The sequence below is a fragment of the Carcharhinus amblyrhynchos genome, chromosome 3, assembly GCF_965287045.1.
Source record: "Carcharhinus amblyrhynchos chromosome 3, sCarAmb.v2.hapA, whole genome shotgun sequence".
In the NCBI taxonomy this organism is placed as follows: Eukaryota; Metazoa; Chordata; class Chondrichthyes; order Carcharhiniformes; family Carcharhinidae; genus Carcharhinus; species Carcharhinus amblyrhynchos.
Genome location: NC_137326.1, coordinates 73,297,137 through 73,322,302, shown reverse-complemented (window position 1 = coordinate 73,322,302; position 25,166 = coordinate 73,297,137). Strand labels below are relative to the sequence as shown.

The 25,166-nt window shown below is 42.9% G+C and overlaps 1 protein-coding gene across 1 annotated transcript in view; it reads left to right on the top strand.

The window, feature by feature from the left end:
- Positions 1–8,730: 8,730 nt before the first annotated feature.
- cldn15la (claudin 15-like a) overlaps positions 8,731–25,166 on the top strand; it is a 29,363-nt gene continuing 12,927 nt past the window's right edge. The window contains exon 1 of the mRNA XM_080186336.1: positions 8,731–8,950. Within this exon, the coding sequence (XP_080042462.1) occupies positions 8,731–8,950 (220 nt within the window). The remainder of the gene's footprint in view (positions 8,951–25,166) is intronic.

Below are 25,166 nucleotides of genomic sequence, written 5' to 3'. Positions count from 1 at the left end.
TAGATTTTAGCTTTGGCTCCTTGTAAGCATCGTAATTCATCTCTGAAGACCTTTGAGTATTTATAGAGTCATCTGAAAACCTCCATCCCTCAGATTTAACATTTCCAGCCAGTTTAACCATATCTATTTTAATCAATAACGTTCCACTAAACGAGGTCTGTGACCCTTGACTACCAAGGCCGGCAGCTTTGCTGTCTGGTTCTGAAATGCCACTGTCGGCTGCTGCACTGAAAGTCTGCAGTGTCTCTCCGGTAGACATGGATAACATGGCTTAATGGTTGGAGTCCCTTTTGCAGGTAACAAAATGCCTGTTCCCCTATGACTGTGGCCATCCACCTCCATTTTTAGTGCTTTGCCATTTACTTGCAAAGTTAACTCTATTGGGGGCATTTTGTTTAGCTGGACCTGGTTTAGGGAGAATGACTCAAAGCCCTTGCTGGGCTCCTCGTCTAAATTGTTTATAGGATTTGAGCTACTAGTCACTGGCTTTTTCTTTGCACTGACGGTGCTGTTGATTTGCTCTGCACTATGACCTTAAGTGACATTTCTTATTACATTTGAAGCCCACATATTTCCTGAATCGACAAACCTCTTGGGAATGTTCTCCCCAGCATCTAAAACACATTTCAGCCTCACTTGTGTTTCTGCTACCAGGCACTGCTACATCCAGTCCTGGGCTGTTTATCACCACAGTCATTTCCCGCCACAGGTGATTTACCTCATTCGGCAAACCTTGCAAATCTGTTACTCCCTGCTCCGCGCATTCAGTCACCTGGGCCAGCTCCAGAGATTTTTCAAAGGTGATTTTGGTCTCCCCCAGTAACATTTTCTGAAATATTAAACTGTTTGTACCACAGGCCATTCTGTCTGTTAACATTTCACTAATACTGGGCCAAATTTGCAGTGTTCTGCCAATCCCCTAGTTCTTGCCATGAAACGTGAAATGGTCTCTCCTGGCTCACGGATTGCTGTATGAAATTTGTATCTCAACAAAATTATCAAGGGACAGAGATTCAAGTGATTTTTGACCAGCTCCACAATCTAGTCCAATGACTGTCTAGCGATGTTAATGTTCTCACTAAGCTGTAAGTCGATGAGCCACAGACTATTGCCTTCCACAGTTATTTCAGTTGTAGTGACGTAATGTCACAGCCTTTCGATATTTTATTCCCAGTCCTCAACCTCTCAGTTGAATGGCTCGATCTTTCCTATCATAGGCATTGCAAAGTGAGTGTACCTTATTCTCTTCCCACTCTCAATGCTCCAAGTTCCTCCCTTTTTGACAGGACACTGTGAACCTTGACAACTTTGAAACTTTGCCTCGTCGCCAATGTAATAGATGCAGAGTGACCCAATGCAGCTTCAACTATAGATGCTTTATTGCCAACAGAGTAATTACATACTTGTACAACAAGGTAAGACTAGACTACAAGTGCAATTTCTCTTCTGGACTTCCAGGCTCCAACTGCTAGTCCCTCCTTGAACCGTAGGCAGTGCTGTCCTGCCAATATGCTCAGCTTCCCGCCAGAGCAATGCATAGGGTCCTCCCAGTCACATGGCCCTCAGACCACCCCCCATCAAGGGCCACACTACTACAGTATGCTTCTTCCCGGAGTGGCTCGCCTCACCATCAGTGGAGGTCATGGTCCTTCCTTGCCAGCTTGGCAACCCACTCTTCGTACATCATGAGGGGGTCGAGATTGGATACATCCCCTCCCGTCTTCTCCCTCTTGCACCTGTTGTATGCTGTCTTCTTCTGCAGAAGGAATAAAGATGGTTTGTGCGCATTCCTATTACAGATGATACTTGCATGCTGCCAATCTCCACCCCAATCCATTGGCAAATGTTATATGTAAGATGCACTGTTGCCAATCCCCAGTGGAACTTCAGCAACACCCTCCAGAGTCATGGACTTCAGCAGTTAGAAGGACAAGGGCAAGAGAGGCCTGGCAGCAGCAGCATTTTCAGTTGCCCTCTATGCCACCTAGCAACGTCCTTTCCACCTCCCCCAAGCACCACACATAATTATTGCCTTCAATGTGGCTAGGTCAGTGAACCACTGTCACCCCCTTATCTGCAGTAGGGTGTGAGGCAGACCTTGCACCTTATAAAAGGCTTTGGTGCCAGGGCAGCACAGCTGGTAGCTTTGCCACGGAGACTCATGTGCCAGTTCCCATTCAGTGAAGTGAATATGGGGACTGGGGGGGTTCACTTTCTCTGGCACCTGGTTGGGGGTCATTTATCCTTCACTTGCACTGCAAGGTGGTCCTTCTGTGCATGGGGTTGGCTCTCACCATACTGGCAATTGCCTTCCATTCAGAGGTGGGCCTCCCTAAGAAAAAGGACATTCCTCTTATCCTCCATTTGATTCAGAAGTGTGTCCAACAAACACCACTGATTCTTGGGGCAGTGCTGGTTGAGTCCTGCCTGCCTCGTCCAGTTCCAAACTCCAAAGTACAACAAATGAATGGGTGTCCCATGATGATGGTGGGATACATGACTTCCTGCTGCACAAATTGTCTGGAAACCTCCCCTGCTTAATTAATGACCTAGCATCACGCGATTCAATGGGCTTTCCTACAAGGCTCTGAGGCCAGAGTTGAATCATTGAATCTCGGCAATGCAGAGGGAGGTCATTCAGCCCATTGAGTCTGCACCGACAATAATCTCACCCAGGCCCTATCCCCGTAAACCCACATATTTGCCCAGCTTGTTCTCCTGAAACTAAGGGGCAATTTACCATGGCCATTTTATTTAACCTGCACAGCTTTGGATTGTGGGAGGAAACCAGAACACCTGGAGGAAATTCATGCATACATAGGAAGGATCCACACCCCAGTCACCTGACAGTCACCCGAGGCTGGAATTGAACCTGAGTCCATGGTGCTGTGAAGCAGCATGCACCACTGTGCCGTACTTGATCTGATTTCCCATCCCCATCTGTAGGACTTAGGTCCAGAGTGGTCCATTCTGTCTCAGAAGTAGACATCACTTCCATTTTGTGTGGGGAACCAGTGTCTGTATGATTCACATGGAAATATAAGGGGCCAGTGGGGGAATATTAAACATGTGCAACTATGTGGTGTGGGCAGCTTTCCATTGGAGAATCCTATGATGAAATCCAGGTGGGTTCTAAAAGAGCGAAGTGAACTAACAGGCTGGGACTGTGTCTCGGCCTTAGCTCCACACCCTTTATCTGTTCATTCTGCATTTTGATCAATTTGATTTTGCGACTCTTCAAAACCCTCAACCAGCCGCAAATGCATCCTCTCATCACTCCCCTTCATTAAAATCTTATTTTTCTTGGACAATTGCCTCATTGGTGGGGGTTGGGGACAATCGCAATGGGAAATCCCACTGCGATTGTGGTTTGAGTCTCTTGTGATATTGTGCTCCTATTGCCGTTTGTGAACAGGAGTACAAAATCCCAGCCAAAATCCCACTCACCTGCCTTGCTGCAGGCTCTCCTCAAGGCGCTTGGGAATGGTGGGAAGCATTCCATCTGAGGGATGGGAACAGGAAACCCTTCTCTCTGACCTGGACAGAGATCACTGAGAAAATGAGCAACCATGGATGCCACTCAAGATAGTGTAATACCAGAACAGGATCAGTGCGAAAGTAAGTGGCACAAGATTATTTTTGATGTTGGCAGCAGGCTATATAATTATGCAAGTGCACATCTAAACAAGAAGGATGCATGATCCCACCCTATCACATTTCTGATCAGACAGATCAGTTGTCATTCAGAGACCAGTTGCCATGAAATTAATTTTAATTTTAATGTCAACTACCCCACCCACCATCCTGCATACCTGGGATGCCCAGTAAATGGCGTGAGTGCTTACCCCTTTTTATGTCCTTGTTCCTGTGATTTTGAAGGTCAATAATGGACCAGACTGTTGGTACACGGCTCCAACTCTGTTGCACATCCACCGGACTGAGGGAGGATTGAGAAATTCCCATCTTGCCATCCAGGAGGAGACCATTCAGCCTAAAGCTAGTGCTAACTTTTCAACTCAAGCACCCCCACTTTCCCACACTTCCCTGTAGAATCATAGAATCCCTATAGTGCAGAAGGAGGACAATCAGCCCATTGAGTCTGCATCAAACACAATCCCACCCAGACCCTATTCCCGTAACCCTATAATATACCCTGCTAACCCCCTGACTCTACGGTCAATTTAGCATGGCCAGTCAACGTAACCTGCACATCTTTGGACTGGGAGGAAACTGGGGTACCTGGAGGAAACTCTCACAGACACAGGAGGAATGTGCAAACTCTACACAGACAGTCACCCAAGACTGGAATTGTACCTGGGTCCCTGGCACTGTGAGGCAGCAGTGCTAACCACTGTGCCACTTTGCCGCCCAAAATATCTTTTCCTACTTCTTCTTTACAAAAATCTGTCGCTATCTCATTAGTCCCTTTGTGTTGAAACCACTCCAAATTTTTAACTATAACAGGTGTATGAAACTACTGTGTGTAACTTTTATCAAAATTAAAATTCTGTCTGCTGCTCCCTTATTACTGAGTCTGCAAATCAGTGGAAGCATTGAGGGTAATTGTGATTTTATTCGACAGCAGGAAAAGTCTGATAACAAATCAGCAGTCCATTTCATATCACTCCCCACTTTTATTTTCATTACAGTAGAGTCAAAATGACCACAATCTTTCACGAACCTTTCGACATCCAAATACGTGTAGGTTAGGTTGATTGGCCATGCTAAAATTTGACCTTAGTGTCGGTGGATTAGTAGGGTAAATACACGGCGTTATGGGAATAGAGCCTGGGTGGGATTGCTGTCTGTGCAGACTCGATGAGCCGAATGGCCATCTTCTGCACTGTAGGACTTCTATGATTCTATGACACCTTTATCAATTTGAAAACTTAATGATGTTAGATCTCCTCAGCATTCTCTGTTTAAGTGAAGACACCTTCTATTGTTTCTGCTCTTGTCTCTTCCTTTTAGAAGACTACTTTGTTACAGAAGGTGCTATGGGCCAGATTTGACAGAGCACTGTAGCAATCAGTTCCAACTGTCCACTATTTTCTGTGTGTTTTGAACAGAATGTAACTTGCATTTCTGATGTTACAACAGTGACTACACTGTAAAGTAATACATTTACTGTGACATATTGGCTGGAAATTTCTGGCTATTCATGCCAGTGAGAATGGAGGATTTGACGCTCAGCCAAACTTTCATTCACTGCAATGGGACTGTAGAAACCCAGCTGTGAGCGAGGTCAAAGAATCTGGCCTGTTGTGTGTTTCGGTGAAAGGTGCTATAGCGATGCAGGTTTTTATTTCTGGACTGTGGGATAAGTTCAATGATCAGTCATTTGCTCATTGCTTATGTCCTCTGGCACTCTGATCTCTTTGGAGAGTGAGCAATGGGAGGGCTTGCAAAATCTGGGTTTATTTACAAAAACAAGGTCACCACTGTCACTCTTTGGATGTTCCATCTGTACTTCAAAGTGTGCGAGAGGGAGAGAACGATGACACAGCTCCTATCACTTGCTCTTTGCACAAGAGACAGTGCGTAAGGACATTTGTGTTGACTGACAGACACAGAGAGGTAAAAACATTCTAGAATTCAGACTTCTCTACTGTGAACATTGTTTTAACAGTACGTTATCTGACAGATTGGATCACTGTTTTGCACCAGTTGTTGGCATTGCTTTCAAATTAATTGAAATAAGACAGTTCAATCACAATAATGACTACTTGACACCAGTTGTGACTTAATAGTAGCATGCTGGTTTTTGAGTCTGAAGGTTCTTGTTTCAAATCTCCTGCTGGGGACTTGAGCACTAAATCAAGGCCGGAAACCCAACGCACTACTGAGGGAGTGCTGTGCTGTCTTTCAGAAGTCAATGTTAAATTGAGGCCACCTCTGGCCTCTCAGGTGGTTGAAAACAACCCCATGGCACTATTTTGAAGAGCACAGGAGTTCTTCACAAGGGGCTTTGTCAATATTTATCCCCTAACAATCACCCAAAGAAACAGATTATCTGCTCATTTCTCCTTTGCTGTTTGTGAGAGTTTGCTGTGAATATTTTGGTTTCTCAGGGTTCCTGTGTTAGAATAGTGAATACACTTCAGCAGTATTTCATTAGGTGTGATGTGCATTGAGGGCAGGAGAGGTGCTACATAAATGCGAATCTTTCTTTCTTTAACAAATTATCAGTGGTATATTTTACTGCCTTGCCCTCCCTGATTCCAGATCGCAGAACAGAAATCTCTGTTGACCTCGGGCGGGATTTTACAATCTCGCCCGCTCAAGAACATAAAATCCTGCCCATAGAGTCGTATAGCAAGACAGCACAGAAACAGGCCTGTCCATGCTGACCATGGTGCCCTCCTAGCTTGTCCCAATTTGGAAAATATTTCTTTACAAGTATTTTGTACACAGCAAGATTAAATAAATGATAGTTAATTGAGTGACCAGTTGACCTGTCTTTGGTGATGACAGTATGTTTTAAGAGAGGAACATTGGCCAGAAGATTGGGAAAACCTCAGCTTTTCAATGAATAGTGCTAAAACATAACCAATAAGATTTTAGTTTAATGTTTCATTTTAAAAAAAAACTCCAACAGTGCGACATATCTTCAGTACTGTTGCAAAATTCAGCCTGAATTGCATGCTCAAATCATGGAACTGAAACCGCAACCTTCGGATTTAGAAGGAAGAGTGCTAGCAATTGAAGCAAGTTAACACTTACTCTTGACTTACAGTAGATCACCATATCGTAGGGGGAGACGATTCAGCCTTTCTTTGTTGTGTCAGTCATTTAGTCCATGGCCAACCTGTATTTTAACACTATTTAACCAATTTCCTTACTGCCCTCGCATATCCAACCTCAGTTGCCAATCAGCCGCTGATTGCTGTGCAGACACATGGATTTGGGCCTGTGTCTGTGGGAGTTTGCACATTCTCCCCGTGCTTGCGTCGGTTTTCTCCGGGTGCTCCGGTTTCCTCCCACACCCCAAAGATGTGCTGTTAGGCTGATTGGCAGGAATAAATTGTCCCTAAATCAGTTTCCCTCAATCTGGATGGCCATAAAACATTAGACAAGGGTCGTGGATGGAGAGGGGGACTGGTGGTGTTGAGATGGCGGCGCGGACTCGTTGGGCCGAAGGGCCTGTTTCCCGGGCTGATTTTGTTCTTTGTTCTTTGTTGTTAGTTGTGAAATCCGTAATTAGCCGCATCTTGAGAGTCTTTGGGAAAGAGGATTGCAGGTTACTTTTTTTCTATTTCTTGTGGGGAGTGAATAGAAATATTCAAATTTAAATCATAAGAAAAACCACTCTTGTTTTGGGATTATCATAGCTTTTGAAACACTCTCCCTGTGTCTCCATGGGTTTCCTTTGGGTGCTTTGGATTCCTCTCACAGCCCAAAGATGTGCGTGTTAGGTGGATGGCCATGTTAAATTGCCCCTTAGTGTTCCAAGATGTGTAGGTTAGATGGATTAACCATGATAAATGTATGAGATTACAGGGATAGGGCAGGGGACAGGGTCCAGGTAAAATAATCTGTCAGAGAGTCGGTGCCGACATGATTGGCTGCTTGGCCTCTTCTGGACTGTAGGGATTCTATGATTTACAAAGGCTTTGAAAAAGGCAGTCTGCTTTGATAAGCTTTAGAGGCTGCTTTGAGATAACTTTTATAATTGTTTTTCTCTTAATGCAAGGTTCCATGAGATGTGACTAAGATGTGGCTAAGTTTGAGAGGAATTAATAGGAAAATAAATCTCAAAACTACTTTGTGACTGTTTAATGAACCAAACAGTAGTTCAAAAATTCCAGAAGTTTTCAACTGTTAATAAATGACTATTTACTAATCAACTTTTTAAAAATGGATTTGTAGCTAATTGAATTTTAAAGCACGTAATAAATCATGAGTGAAAGGTGTTGGGGAGAAATGCCAAAGGCCAGTTTGCTTTAACCTTTATTTCAAGTCATCCAGATTTCCCCAATAAATCAATCGAAATGCAATATAAAAAAAAATGATTTGCAGAAGGTAAAGTCTTGGTGTGTTCGAGTAATGAAAATAACTTTTTCCAGATGACTAACAAATGCAGAACCAGTGACAATGCATCCCAAATTTTTGAAAATGAATCATGCAACATATTCAATTGCTTACATAACACTCTAAAGTCCTTACTTTATTTATGTAAAAATAATGCATTTAGCTGAATATTTCACAAATAGATTTTTTTTTGTTTTTATTCCAATTCAATCCAATCAAGTCCAATTCAAAGTCTCAACAAGTTGAGACATTCCCGATCCAAGCTGACAAGACAGGGCTCTCACCTCCTGTCCTGGGCCCGATCCACATGATCCAAGCTGATTGGAATAGGCATAGTTCCTCCTTCAAGGCTTGATCTCACCTGCATCCTAGCCAAAAGACCGAGATGCCGCTTTTAAAAATTGCTTCAAATGAAGCTGAAATGTAACCTAATGACTTCAACCAAGCACAGCGTGTCAATACTACACTTGATCTTAGCCAAAAGGCCGAAATGCTATTTATGCAAATGTTTGGTCGTGAGGTCCATTCCCATTGCTTTGCACATTCATCTTGATCTGACCAACACGCTATCACTTTAACAAGGAGGTTATTTCCCAAGTTTCAGGGCTGGATGCATAACTACCACTCTATTTGTCTCTCTGCAGATAAAGAGCTTCAGGTTCTCTTGCTTCACATTCATTTATTCAGCGATAGGAAGAAATGGGAGTGACGGTCATTCAGATATTCTCCCTATCTTTGACCTTCGTGGGAGTGGTCCTTACCATTGTTTCCACAACAGCCAATGAGTGGAGGATCTCCAGCTCATCTACTACACTAATTACAGCAAGCTGGACCTATGATGGCCTCTGGAATACATGCTCTGCCAACGCGATGGGGATAGTACAATGCATCAGTTACAGTTCTTTGCTCTCCTTAAATTGTAAGTGGAAACTTCTCCTGAATATCTGATCATGGGTACGATGTAAAATATGCTCAAGGGGATTTTATATCCATTTCTCAAACAAACTCTTTCTGAATCCTAGCAGACCTCCAATGATATTGCTCTTGCCAAGGGCATACTTGCTGGAAATCTCCTCGGAGCTCCTCATGCTCCACTGTCCTAACTCCACTGCGTGCATCGTCAGATATCCCAATCACAAATGTAGAGTGTTACTCTGCAGTTCAGTGTATGCTGTGATAGCGGGGTGAGCGCCGTCCTCAGAAAATTCTTCCACCATCATTTTAATGCCCATGAGTGATTGTTAATTTACAGGGACTAAATAAATCAAGCTCTCAAATGATTACATGGTTCTCTGGGGATTTTCACCAGCACTTGCAAGATTGAATGCTATAACTCTGTCCAATATTCTGTGAACATCATGAATGTTCGGCAAGGTCACCAGTTAGAGGCAAGTCACTAAGCTTGGAGTATTGTGGTTAAGGCTCTGATGGTAACTGCCTCACCAGAGTATCAGAGTAAATTTTAATGAGGTTGCAGAGGAGTTGGGAGTAAAATACTTTTTACCATTCTGTGTACTCTCCTTTGTGCATGCCTTATTTTACCATAACTAGTGAATTAACTTGCCTCAATTGTGAAGTGTTAGAGTTTTGGAATAGGGTCATTTTTGACAAAAGGTGGATAGAAGCTCTGCTCCCAAAACATTTCTGGGAGCTAATGTCAAGATTGCCTAGCTTTTGGTATTTATTAGTATTGGGTAGGCTTTATTGACATTAGAAATTGTTCCTCATTTTGGCAGTATCTGGAGATAATCCTGGATTTTACACAGAACTGAAGGCCGGAGGTTGGAAAGGCAGTGGGGCTATCAGGGCCTGGCAGTATTGGAAGTTAATTCGAACCAGAAAACCATCGAATCCCAACAGTGCAGAAGGAGGCCATTCAACTCATTGAGTCTGCAATGACTCTCCAAAGAGCATCCTAACAGTCCCTCCCCTCTACTCTATCCCCATACCCTCATGCATTCACCATGGCAAATTCACCTGACCTGCATATCTTCGGACTGTCAGATGAAATCAGAACACCCGGAGGAAAACATGCAGACATGGGGAGAAAATGCAAACTCAGCACAGTCACCAAGACCGGAATTGAACCTAGATCACTCCCACTGTGAGGCAGTAACACTAACCACTGTGCCACTGTGCCAACCACACTGTTTAGGAGAGCTGTCGCAGGACTTTTATAGTTGGGGTCTGAGAGAGTGTTAATCTCAACTCATCGCAAATTTCCTTTTTATAATGTTCTAACTATATTAGGGGTTGTGGGCTTTAACAAAAAGAAAAAGATGTGGATTACACATGTGGATTCAAAATTACAAAACAGATTTATCCTAGGAGCTGTTCCTGCACAGAGTAGAACATGAAACTAAAACAGGAGCCTGTGAAACCTCCCTAATCACATCACTATCAACTTATGTGGCTGGCTCTTAAAGCAATCATGCAACCACTTAAATACATAACAGGAAGCAATACTATGAGTTGGCTCATGGATTTCTTCTAGGCCAAAATGAATATTCCTTTTTCTTCTGGCCCATTGGAAACAAAACTAAATAATTAAAATAACTTATCACCTCTTCTGGCCCCTGGTCCACTTGCTAGCGAATGCGCCTTGTACTCAAGCAGTTTCCTCTGCTTTGCCAGGATTTACCTTGATTCCAAACAGCTTTGAATTTGTTTAATTGCTTTTCACTTACAACTTTATCAGATGCCCTTTGGAAGTCGAGGCACACCACAGCACAGGGCATCCCATCATCTACTTGGGTCCTTACTTGCTAAGAGAAGTAAAAGAGACAGGCCGGATGGAGTCCTGAGTCGACAATGGCTGCTGTTTTTATAGATGGTCAATCTACCATCTATAGGAAGCCACAGTGGCACAATCGTTAGCACTGCTGCCTCACAGCACCAGGAACCAGGATTCAATTACAGAGTTGAGTGACTGTGTGGAGTTTGCACATTCTCCCGTGTCTGCATGGGTTTCCTCCAGGTGCTCTGGTTTCCTCCCACTGTCCAAAGATGTGTAGGTTAGATTTATTGATCGTGCTAAATTGTCCTTTAATGTCCAAAGATATGCAGGTGAGGTGGATTAGCCATGGTAAATTGCCTTTTAGTCTCTAAAGATATGTAGATTAGGTGGATTAGCCATGGTAAATGCATGGGGTTACAGAGTGGGTGAGTCAGTGCAGTCTTGATGGGCTGAATGGCCTCTTTCAGCACTGTAGGGATCCTATTGTTCTATGATTGCTCCTGATAATTATTCACATAAGTTTACAGAGTAAGCCTATTGTTTGCGGTTTCTGGTTGGCCTTTTCTCAGTTCAATTCCGATAGCCTCTTTCTAAATTCTCCATACCTTCCTACAGCCCATGAGTCCTTCTTTATGATTGTTAGTATCTCATAAATCTCCACCCTATTGTCTCTCTCAAAATTTGGGCAACAAATGTTATCTATGCCAAGAGATTTATTTGTAGTTAGCTAATTTAGCCTGAATTGGATTTCCATCCCAATTATAATGAAATGATTAATCTTACTTGGGATATCTTTGTCTCGTGAGAGCACGTTGCCCTTCTCTTCATTTGTAAATACTTGTAAGGTGTTGACATTCTAATCTTTATTATTTTGTGCTCATTCTCAGTTTCAATTTTAATTGCATCTTTGAAGATTATTGTCTCTTTCTTGTACACCACTTAATACTTTCCAATAGGTTTATCTCCAGATACAATTTTTCTCTCATTTTCCTTTGCCCGAATGAAAACTTTTATAATCATGCTTCACCAACCTTTTTATTCATCCACAAAACCTTTTTCCCTGCATAATTCTACACATTATTTTCGCCCTTGCTTACTTTGAATTTGTTTGTTAATCCATTTGAGGCTGTGTTTGTTTGGTCTGAGTTTTTAGGATTTGGGAATGTATTTATCCTTATCCAACATTGCTCAACAGTAGTTTGACAATGTTTACCATTTTTCTACCGTTGAAGTGTTGCTCAACAACCTCCCCCAGTCTATCATTTTACCCAGCACTGGTCTCTGTCTAGGCATCGGAACAAAGAAGCTGGAGTAGGCCATTTAGCCCATCAAGCATGCTCTGCCATTCAGTACAATCATCCATTTTAATGCCCTTTCTCCCCCACACTATTCCCATATCCCTTTATGTCTTTCACATATAGCGATCTGTATTAAATTTACTCAATGACTGAGCTTCCATAGCCGTCTGGGTTAGAGAATTTTAAAGGTTCACAACTATGTGGACAAAGAAATTTGTCCTCATCTCAATCCTAAGTGGCTTCTCCCTTGTTGTGAAATTGTGTCCCTGGTTCTTGATTCTCCAGCCAAAGGAAATATATTTGTTTCTCCCTGGTCTATCCCTTTAAGTATTTTGTACACTTCAATGAGATCATCTCTCATTCTTCCAAACTCGAGAGAACAGATGCCCAATTTCCCAATCTCCCTTCATAAGACAGTCCTGCCATCCTGGGAACAAGTCTGGTGAACCTTCGTTGCACTGTCTCTTTGCAATAATATCCTTCTAAGGATACCAATTGTCAGTAAATTGTTGATAAATGTGGGACCCAGATATTAATTCGAGTGCCATAAATCATAAATGACACCCCAAGTTCTTAATCTTGGCACATTTTATATAAGTGAGGGAATATTTACGCAGCCAAGGACTTCATGATGCATGCAAAATGAAATCATCAGAAAATGTTTCCATTTTAGCCTTCATGCTGGCAGTAGGCATCAGAAATTCATGCATTAGATCGCAGCCTGTCCCATTTTTCCACCTTCATTTCACATTCTATTTTCAGTGCCTTTATTGGAGATTAAATTGCTATAAATTAGTGTGTGATACTTTGGATGTGGCATCACCAAGAACACGTTTAGAGAAATGTACTATGGTTGTGATCTTTCCTTCTCGCCCCACTGGATGATGGGTGGGGTGAACTGGTAAGATCACGAGAGAGCTGAGAAATTGGGTTTGCAGTCAATATCTCACCTCTCGCAATCTTAAGGGCACCGGGTGTCCAGCGTATTCAGCCTCGTGCCCCTTCCTGGTCAGAAACAAATCAAGGCTTTTTTATTGCACAGAGTGCCATAAGATTCAACTAGTGGCCTCGCCAAAAAAAAGGATGTGAAACTACAAAGAAAATTATAACTCAGGAACAGGCCCTTTGGCCCTCCAAGCCTGCACCGATCATGCTGCCCGACTGAACTAAACCCCCTACCTTTCTGAGGACCATATCCCTCTATTCCCATTGTATTCATGTGCTTGTGAAGACGCCCCTTAAAAGTCACTACTGTATCTGCTTCCACAATTTCCCCTGGCAACGAGTTCTACTTTCTGTGTAAAAAATCTTTCTCGTACATCTCCTTTAAACCTTGCCCCTCATACCTTAAACCTATGCCCCCTAGTAATTGACTCTTCCATCCTGGGAAAAGCTTCTGATTATGCACTCTATCCATGACCCTCATAATCTTGTCAGGTCTCCCCTCAACCTCCTTCACTCCAGTGAGAATAAACCAAGTTTCTCCAACCTCTCTTCATAGCCAATGCTCTCCATACCAGGCAACATCCTGGTAATTCTTTTCTGTACCCTCTCCAAACTCTCCAGTTTTCACTCCCGTTCTAGACTTAGAATTATTTTGGTAAGATCACCCCCTGTGTGAGCGTGTGCATCCTTTATTTATAAACTTTAATTGTCAATGGGATGTGGGCATTGCTGGCAAGGCCATCATTTTCCAATTCCTAGTTGCCCTTTAGAAAGTGGTGGTGAGTTGCCTCCTTGAACCATTGCAGTCCATATTGTTTCTGTAGCAGTTTGGTACATTGGACTTTTTCAGTGGGCTGTTAAGAGTCAACAACATTGCTGTGGGTTTGATGTGGAGAGTAGAATTTGTTGTGAGCCTGTAAAGCATCTGTTTAGTAGCAATACTTATTCCAACTTTCACGCTAAAGTATGTAAATATTACAGGATTATTGCCACATTGAATCACACTGAATAATGTGCAAAAGTGCTAAACAGTGAAAATGCTATTCACTTGCACCATGTGGAGGAAACGTGCTGTAGTGAATGATTTGATGTTAAATAAATCTATCCTATCACCCCCTGATGATTTCATCTGAAATATACACTTCAGTGCATTCCTGCAGCAAAAAAGAATAAGTAATATTTATTTATTGGTGTCACAGGTAGGCTTACATTCACACTGCGATGAAGTTACTGTGAAAACCCGCCAGTCACTACACTCTGGTGACTGGTCGGGTATACTGAGGGAGAATTTAGCCTTGCCAATGCACCTAACCAGCACATCTTTCGTACTATAGGAAGAAACCCACACAAACACAGGAAGAACATGCAAACTCCACACAAACAGTGATCCAAGCTGTGAAGGTCCCTGGCACTGTGAGACAGCAATGCTAACTACTGTGCCACCAATCCCACAAATGTGAGATCTGGGAGAGGGGGGGGAGGAAGCGGAGGGTTGTGGGGGGGTGCGGATTTCCCACAGAGATTCACTTAATTGCTGTGCTAACTTCATTGGAAGATCAGCAGCGATATCTGTTCACATCATTTCCTCAGGGATTCTGGAAAGCTTCTTGTGAAGGCGGGAGATTGAGAGAATCCTGGGAGATAGTCTATTCTTCGATCTGTAAAATAATAGACCCTTTCACAAATCTCACTTGCAATCATTTTGATTTGGTACATAACATATTTCACCTGCAGCAATGATGATTTTTTTTTTCCTTTGACTGCATATGTGAGATTAAACGTATTGTGATGAACTCTATAATATGATTGGGATTTTCCATGCCCCCTGCAGTGGGTTTCACAGCGGACTGGAGGCAGCCCGCCAATAGCCGGCAGTGAGATCAGAAGATCCCGCCACTATCCTTATCTGCATGCCCCGCTGCTGGGAAATCCACAGTGGGGATTCGCCATTGGCAAGACCAGAAGACCCTGCTGATGAAAATGTTCAGAAGATTCTAGCCTATGTTATTTTAACTTGATATGCTTTTATTTGAGTTGGCATATTGGTTAAGGAGTGACCGCTGGAGAAAGAGTTTGCATAGAACTGGGAAACAGCTTGAATTTCACAAAGTTGAAGAACTGGATTCTGAATTTTCAGCCACATGTCTTACTATTCTGTTCAGTTGGCCTGAGGGCCCCTGTGGGCCAGGCCCCCATGGTTTCCAATGGGGGTACCATAAGCATAGACATGGGTCAAGGGTGGAGGAGGAAAAGCTCATTGTTAAGATGGCGGCGCAGGCTCGTTGGGCCGAAGGGCCTTTTCGTGTGCTGTGTTGTTCTTTGTTCTTTGGCTTCAGGACTACGTCAGCCACCCAGAGGAGACTTTCTAATGGTGGGAGGCCACTGCCTCCGGATAATGATGAGGCCCTCCTCAACATGCTCTCTTGGCCACAGTTGTAATCGTAGACTACCATGAAGATGTAATCCCTTCACAGTGGTGGCCTGGGAAGCTGTGAGCATTTCTTAGTTCAAATTTGAAGTTGCTGAGAGAGAGCCTCAAACATGGAGGTTCCACCTCTCTCTCTCCCTGCAAAAAAGGGCTACAGCCTTCTATTTGCTTCAAGAACTCACACATGATCTTTAATTGGACAGTTAGAACTGGGTCAAAATCTTGGAACTCCCTTCCTAACAACACCATAGGTATACCTCCACCAGATGGACAGCCGTGATTCAAGCTCACTGTCACCTTCTCGAGGACAATGAGGGATGCTCACAAAATACTGGCCTTGCCAGCAATGCTCATTTCATCTAAACAAATAAGTAAGCAAAATATTTTTCCAGTGGCAATAACTAAGGAGGACAAAGTTAAAATGTTTGGCAAAAGAACTTTATGTGAAATTAGGGGGAAAAGAATGTGCGCGATGAATTGTGCTGATGCACTGCCTGGAAGAGGTTGGAAGTAGACCAAATGTGGAATCGGATAAATTAGCTGGTTATGGGGAGAAGGCGTGCAGTGCTTTCAAAGAACTAACACAGCTGAATGGCCTCTACCAGGGGACGGATCCTGGACCTCCTGGCCAGCGTTTGCATCCCTCACCCTAACCCTAGCCCTAACCTTAACCCCACTGCCCAGGAAAGGGACCCTAACTTCCCGATCAGCCACTGCAACCATAACCTTAACTCCTTGCCTCAGACTAAGTCCCATTGGTTAACACTTTACCAGGAGATGGGACCAAGCCCTCCCATTCAGCAATCTTTACACTGAGCCCTTTCGAGATGGTGTGCCCTGGTGACATATTTCTTTGATCAGATACACAGCCAGTTTGTAGACCTGAGGGCTGCCACTGGGGCTAATCGCCACCATTTTAAGGCGATGGATGGCATCAGCTGCACATGAGCAATGGCAACCAGCAGAGAGCTGACAGGTCTGACAGAAAGAGATTTGTCAGCTATCTGCCACTGCAGCCAACTTTGACAAAGCACCCCAGCCCCCTCCAAGACATTCTGGGGGTCTGTGGCCAATCGCAAGCACACCCTACCTAGAAATATCACTCCCAATCCTCCTGCAGCCCAGACCGATTGCCCTCTTCAACAATCGCGTGCATTGGACCCTCCTCCCTACCCATCTGCTTGCCCCATCAGCCCTGCCCTTGACTTGCCCCTTCAGGCCTCTCCCTTTGGTTCTCACCCCTTCAGGCCCTGCCCCGGTGGCATCCACCCTTCAGGCTCTGCCCCCGTACTGCCAGGCTGTCACTGCCCAAGGGACACACCCCCTTGCCCTTGACTTCCCGGGGGGATGGTGAGGGGTGGAGGACCTCAATGGCTTCCAGTTCTAGGCCACAAAGGCAAGTGAGCCTGGATGACTCTGTTCCAAGCTCACTAATATCATTTAAATTCCCATATATTTAAATAATTTATTCAGTCTCTCGCCAGAAATGTGTGAAAGGTGGAATGCGCTGAATATCCAGTGCTGGTAAGATCATGAGAGGTGAGAAATCGGGTGTGTAACTGATTTCTCGGCTCTCACGCGATTTTATCGATTCCTCCTGCGACAGGGCAAAGTGGGAAACTCGCCCCCAATGGCTCTGACAAATGCTTGGTATCATGTATGTTGTGGCTGTGACTCTGAAATGATATGCTGTGCTCTACAATCACTGCCAGCCTGACTGTTTCCTCCCTCTTAGTCACTCTGTTACATTGCGGGGGACGAAGTTGAGGGTCAACAGTATGGGTGTGTCCTAATATGTGGGGAGTAAGTAGGTGAGTCAATGGGATAATAAGCACGGTACTGTTTATTAATTCATGCACTCACAGAGTCTTGGCAATGAACTACATGACTGTATAATCCCTTTACCAGGCAGTGGCGCCAATATGATGCCAACTCCATGACTGTGCCTTGAGAAGCCACTCCATGTTTTCAGTGGAATACACTTTGAATAGGCAACATTGACAATTCATCCATAAAGGAAGCTTATGATTGGCGATCTGTTCCATGTTCAGACAATAGTTGGACAACATTTGCAACTTGGACACTCACCTGAATTGGCAAGGCTACCTCCTCCAAGGTTCAGGGATTTCAGCATTGACAATCTACCTCTCAAGTGAGCCTTTCTGAATGTCTGCTTTCTAGTTGCACCCAAAACGTCCACTTCTGACTTCTCACTACTCCTGAGTCATCCACCCCCAACCTCCTCCCCTCACCCTCCTGTTCAAAAACCACAAGTTCCGCCTGCGGCTTTTAAAGGTCAGGTTCACCAAGCCAGGAATTCCCCTGTCTGACCCAGAAATGAAAGTCTGGGCCCGTGTCTTCAGAGCAAAGAGTCCTGAGGGGGGAAAGTGAGCACTTTTGAATCTGCTTGTGTCTAGTGCATCAGGGAAGCCATAGAGGCAGTCCACATCTTAGCTTGGCAATAGCGAGTGAGGCGATAGTACGGAGAGGATGGAGTTTGTGACACCCTTGGGGCGTGGTGACTGTAGAATGACATGTCTTGCAGCTCAGTAAGTTCTGAAGTACAGGTATATGTTGTTCAGAAAAGAGCTGAGTTCAAATGAGGAAATTGCCAGCAGATTTTGGGGGCAAATGCATTCTGCAACACATCTGTGGAGCACAATTGGACCACCATAAAGGCACATTGAGAAATGCAATTGTTTACTGATGGCACTGCAACCTCTGAGACAAGGCACCAGAAGAGAGACGGATTCACTTTTAATGGCAATCTCAGACCATGTCGTCTGTCTAGGAGCAAGACGGCCAACCCAGCTGATCCCTCACATTCACTCGTACATCTTAGCTTGATATCACATCGATATTGAAGATGGAATCTTACCAATATTTTTTCCTTCTTCTATTACTTCTGGTGCATTATTCTGTGATGTATATTTTTTGCAGGGTTTCTGTTCCCTCAGCCACCCCTTTGTCCAAGTGAGCCAATACATTGCATACCAGCAGAATATCTGACCCAGCTTGATGCTATCTCACCCAATGTCCAAACAAGCACACGGACCTGGATATTAATGCTCTCCATCACTGTGAAAATGGCCAGAGTCCTGAACCTGCAAACTCCGCGTGCCAAACATGGTAATTACCATTTTCACAGCGGTGAGAACATGCTCTGGCAATGTTTACCCGTACGCATTTTGCAGAGGCAGCTGCGCATAAAAATTCACAACTGCCCCCACTCATGTGCAATTTTATCACGAGCAATATCTGAAATCTGACCTGTACAAATTAAACCTCATGGGAATAGGCCTGAATGTTGTGGATTCATTTGAATACCAGAATTTCCTTTTGGGGAGGTACAATGCTCCTTTGGATAAAACCCTGGGACAACTTTATGGGGGTAAACAGTCCTTTTGGAGGTACACTTTGGAAGAGGTAAAATGTCCTTTGGGGTTGTTAAAAGTAGGCACGAATTTGTGTAAGAAGTGCTTAAAATCATTGGAACCGTGAAGCTTTTAAAACTGTTAAAAATAACTCTCGAGGATATCATGCTGAATTAGGAAGCTGTGAAGACAGTTAAAATGCCTGCACTTTAACTCTTTGAAAAGACTGTCCAAAGTGTTAAAATAAATGATTGCTTCCTATTTCAGTCTATCTGTTGACATAAATATTAGTGTGTATGATTGGTTTCATAAGAGTCCATTACTACAATAGGATACCTGCCATTTCACTGTTTGATTGACAGCTCCAAATGGTCCTGTACTCTTTCAAGAGGGCTATGAATTCCAATACTTGTTTTAATATGGGGATATTAGGGATGAGGGCCGGAGGACTATTTTATGTTCTTTGTTTTTTTTACATAATTTTACTTCAAATCTGCTTTCTGCTTAGCCTGCTCTGCACCTAGCATCCTCCGCACTCATTCCTCCAACAAGCTAGAGATTAAAAATACCACAATATATAATGCATTTTCCAACTGACTGACTAGAAGGACCTGAGTGTTTATACTTTTATTATTGAAAGAGAAAGCTGTATGGGGTTCAGTAAGCTGAGGAATGTCATTCTGGAGAATTAAATATATTTTTCCCATTTATCGACCCTGTGCTCCCAGGTTCGATAAACTGAAATCTTTTTGCTTTGCCTCCAATGATTTGTCTCAACCCTAACATTAACAGGCACCCTATTATTGCAAGGTAATATTTCTGTTTCCTGCATCAACTATTCTAAAGCTGTTTGTGACAGAGATGCCTAATTTGTGAACTTTTCAACCAGTTGGAACTAGATTCAGATACATGGATTTGGGCCTGTGTCCGTGGGAGTTTGCGCATTCTCCCTGTGGATGCGTGGGTTTCCTCCGGGCGCTCCGGTTTCCTCCCACACCCCAAAGATGTGCTCTTAGGCTGATTGGTTTTACCAAATTGACACTATTCTCCCCTGAATCTGGCTAAGTTAGGGGTTCCATTCGTAGACATGCAGGGTAGAATAGGTGTAGGGTGACGCGGCGGCACGGGCTCGTTGGGCCGAAGGGCCTGTTTCCCGGGCTGGGTTGTTCTTTGTTCTTTGTTCTTTGTTCTTAAGAGTAGCCAAACTCTTCAAATGGACCTGTTTGGTGATCAGTCTCAGAAAGAAGATTTTTATCCTTCCGGCTAAGAACGATATTCAAACTCAAATCTCATGGAGTAAAATCTTGTGCTTGAATCTGTAACATTAGCGTTTTCTTTTCGAAGGTTTTTCCCTGTGCTATTCTTAAAGTGCATACAATGATTACCAATGAAATAAAAGTATAAACACTCAGGTCCTCCCAGTCAGTCAGTTTAAAGTGCATACAATGACTACCAATCATTGCAACATAGGTTCAAATTTGGTTCGGCCTGCCTACATTTGGGTAGTTGATCCTTCCCCGAACTGAATCATCTCCTCACCCTGCAGTATCATTCTCATTGTCAAGTTTCACTGAAAGTCCCGTGGGGTATTGATACTGCAGATCAATAACTTGTCAAACATTAACTGAACTTAACTGACTGACTCAAGGGTTCCAACATAGTGAAACCAAGAGAAGCAGATTTTTGAGAGGATCTCTTCCAAGGTTGAATCAATGCACACCGTTTGCATTTCTGTTCTTCACACAACATTTATGGAGAATAGCAAAGATCTTACTTAAAAGTCAAGGCCTTATTTCAACCAAGATGATTGTGCCAGTCCCTAACTTGTCAGTTCACCTGAACGACAATTCAAATACTTACTTTGTACAGAGAGTGTATTGCACCACATTTCAGTCAATTTTGTGTAATATTAATTTTGGATTAATATGTCATTGCATCATTCTTTTCTGGAGATTTGTTGAAAAAAAATGGTGGAGTTGATACTGTTCTGACCAGGAAACTCCATCCCTTAGTAATTAACACAGCCACTCAAGGCCACACCCAGTTATTGTCGTTTACGTGCCACCTTATCATTTTATGGTCTTTGAGCAAGAGACCAAAGGTTGGGTTGCCTTTATGAAGCGCACAGAGTGACAGAGAGGGAAAGAGTGTCTGAAGCTGAAGCAAGAGGTTTCCCAGTGCTCAAGCTCGTAACGTGAGGAGATCTTTTTCTTGTGACTTTCACCTTGGGACAAGACTGTATTGCAAAGACTTGACTATGCCAACTGCTTTTGAGATTCCTGGTTTCCTGATGGGGCTGGCAGGATGGATGCTTACTGGATCCACGTTGGCGAACAATTACTGGAAGATTTCCACTGTTCACGGGAGTGTGATCACAAGCTCCAGGTTGTATGAGAATTTGTGGAAAAGCTGTGCTCAGGATAGTACTGGCGTCTTCAACTGCCGAATGTTTGACACCATGCTCGGCCTATCTCGTAGGTGCTTTAATTTTACTAAGAACCATAGGATTGTTTTTCTTTAATCCTTAGATGTTTAACGGTGGAATAATGGACAACTAGATATTGTATAAAAAGCTGCAACTCAAATTGATTGTTTTTACAACTTCTTGTTAGATTTGTTTTACTTTGCCATAACATGGGTAAGTCCCTATAAGTCACAATTTTAACTAACCCCTGACAGCCAAAAAGCCGGGTGAGGACAGCAAGTATTTTAAAAATTAAAGGATTAGTATTGGATGGAAACATTATTTAATCCAATTGTCTTTCCTTCAAGTTAAAATTTTAGCCTTGGAGAGTCGTCCTTAAAATTCTATTCTGTTGTGATCCACCACAGACAAGTGACTTTGAAGAAAGTTTATTCAAGTAAATTATGTTGCTTTTGGTTTAACAATGAAAGAATGCCTATTACCCACACATAAAGCTAAAGGAATAATGCTGAAAAAGTTTTAAATTTATACCATCACTCAAAAATGGGCGGCACAGTAGCACAGTGATTAGCACTGCTGCTTCACAGCTCCAGGGACCTGGGTTCGATTCCCCGTTTGGGTGACTGTCCGTGTGGAGTTTGCACATTCTCCTCATGTCTGCGTGGGTTTCCTCCGGGTGCTCCGGTTTCCTCCCACAGTCCAAAGGTGTGCGGGTTAGATTGATTGGCCATGCTAAAATTGCCCCTCAGTATACTCGGATGCTTAGGTTAGAGGGATTAGCGGGTAAAATTTGTAGGAATATGGGTGTAGGGCCTGGGTGGGATTGTGGTCGGTGCAGACTCAATGGGCCAAAGGGCCTCTTTCTGCACTGTAGGGTTCTATGATAATTCAAAAACTATTGCAATCAAATGAAAATTCTGACTTTCTTACTATCTCCAAGAGCAAATTTTCTGCATTTTTCATTGAAGCTACCTATTCAAACTTGGCTTAAATACAGCCATAGATTATACAGTGTTGTTATTTTGGTCAAAAGTTTACAGAAAATGCTAACATACGTAAGTGCAATATAAACATTCTGTGATCTGCTCCAACGATTGTGGTGGATAGTAATGTGAGCTGGTTATGTGGACTTAACACTCAGTCAAACCCTTTGCCAAGACAGGAATATGTTCTAAAAGTTGTACCTTGATGTTAGAAAAGGTAGCTAATGTGAATTGAGACAACGTTTAATTTCGTTAGGTTAGATTCTCACGCAGATCAACAATGATGGCGATATTTTTCTCCTGCAAAACCTGGTTGAGAGAACAAAATTATATCCCGAAAAGAAATGTTAAAAAGCAGACAGATATTTGATGACTGCTAAGGGTATATGTATGTAGCCACAGTCTCAAAGATCACAACCAACCATTAATGGAAACCAGTTGTATTCTTTGAAACACCAAAAGTAACAATGAAAATCTCATTCTTGTTTTGGAGTAAATGATTTAAATTGTTACTGAAGCTTCAGCTGGTTTGCATGATGGTCAGATTATTACAGGGTAGTTCTTAACCTCCATTTTAGTTCCGAGAAGTGTCTCAGAGGAGTCCTGAAAGTATATTTTCAAAATGGAGGAACCCAGACCAGCATCAGAGGTGCGAATTACAAACCTGGTGGAAGAAACTAAATATACCATACAGATAGTGTAAAATATTGAAGCCATCTTTCCTCTGACTGCAAAACGTGAGGATTTTTGTAGGATTGAGTATTTTGGCACAATTGCTTTAAATTAGTTCCTGTGATAATTATTTACCTAAGATTAATTAACACTTAGACTTTTATTACACAGGTTTAATCCTTATTTAATTAACCTTTAAGAATCAGCCTAATTGTTATGGGAGGACACTGTACTCAGTTGATTTATGTTCAGTCTTGGAAAGACAATTTCAGTAGTTATTTCCAAGCAGTTCTCAGTCTCACTACAATCTAACCAATTGATGAGTTTTAAGGAAACAAGCTCCCTCCACCAAGTCAACACACTTTTGCCGCACATGTGATTTTTTTTACACAAGTTTATTTATTAGTGTCACAAGTAGGCTTCCATAACACCGCAATGAAGTTAGTGTGAAAATCCCTAGGGATTAATCATTGAATCAGATAGCTCAGTGAAAACCCATTGTTCTTGAGTCTTGGTTCACCAAAAGTACTATACAAAGAGTTTAAATCTCATGCTTTTCCTTCATTGTCCGATAAAATTTTACTTTTTAAGTATAAATTGAATTTACTTTTAAAAGTCTTGCACATAGTTCATCTCAGATGTGAACAGCTCTTGCAGAAAAAGGTTTCTCCCCATCTTTCTTCCAGGTTCTTTTGCCACTTATCTTAAATTCCTGCCTCTGGTTATCAATCCTGCCACCTGTGGGAATATGTTTCCCTTTATTTATTGTCAAAACCCTACAAAATGTTGAACATATTAAGAATTCTCTGCTTAACTTTCTGTGCTCTAATCTACTTGAAATAAAACTTACGTGCACACAGGATGGATTTCTTCAATCTTTCCCACCAACAGGGTCGTCCAGTCCTGCTGAAGTTGACCCCCCCATGCCCCAACCCCCCTGGTTCCCCCATGGCAATATGGGCAAGCAATGTAAGGCTGGAATTTTCCATCCCTCGAGCTGGAAAATACCACTCTAAATCTCCATTGACTTCAATGGGACTGGAAGATCCTAACAATGGTGGATGGTGAACTCTTTCCCGCCATGGGGGGGCTGGGGATTTCCGCCTTGTATTCACCAATGATCTGCATTGTTCCAAAGTTTGAGTGACTTGTGAAGTCATGATTGCCTACCTCCACCTTACTTTTTACAACTTTTATCTGTTAAATTGAGATGGTGAATCCACTAAAGTAGCAAATTGAATGTGAGAATACATCAAGGAAGGTCAGGTAAAGATCAATGAAATTTATAGCCATGATCTTTAAATATAGTGGTCAGGTCACATTGGAGTGTGCAGTGTTCATTGTACTACAATAAGAATTGAAGAGAGTGCAGAGAGAAGCAATAAAAATCATTCTAAATTTAAGTGAGATGACGAAAGTTTAGTGATCAGACATTGAGACAAGATTACGAGGAGAATTTATCAGAGTATCTAAAACATTAATTGATACAGAAAAGACAAAATGGTATATTGCATTGAAGTCAAGCAGGTTAGTGGCACTAGAAAAAATAATTTAGATGGGTTTTGGGAAAGATTTTTCCTTAAAAGGTAATGAATATTTGTAATTATCCTCCAGCTGGGGTTGTCAGTGCCAAGTCACTGGAGCATTCAAAGTGCAGATGGATAGACCATCAATGGCTCATTGGGGGTTTGCTCTGATCTCCTTTGACTGCTCTCATGTTCTTTTGTGGATTGTTTGCCATGTGCCAGATAAACCACTTTGTCACACAATATGGCTGAACCGGCAGGTGACAAATTGAGGAGCAACAGGACAACTGGGTGCCGTGAGTGAGATAGATATCCCCCACAATAGAGTTATTAGCCACAAACAGACCTTCACCCATCCTCTTTTGAGAGCAGGAATCCAGCAATGTGTTTTCATGACAAGTGAAGAGGGAGACTTCCATCCAGTTGGCTATTTTATCTGCCCTGCATTCTACCTGGATTAGATCTTCATTGCCAACAAGAATAAATAGTGTCAGGCATTACTATCATATCAGGATGGCACAGTGGCACAGTGGTTAGCACTGTTGCCTTACAGTGCCAGGGACCTGGATTCAATTCCAGCCTTGGGTGATTGTGTGGAGTTTTGCATGTTCTCTCCATATCTGTGTAGGTTTCCTCCAGGTGCTTTGATTTCCTCCCAAAACATACAGGGTTAAATTGATTGGCCATGCTAAATTGCCTTAGTGCCCCAAGATGTACAGGTTAGGGGGATTAATGGGGGAAACATTT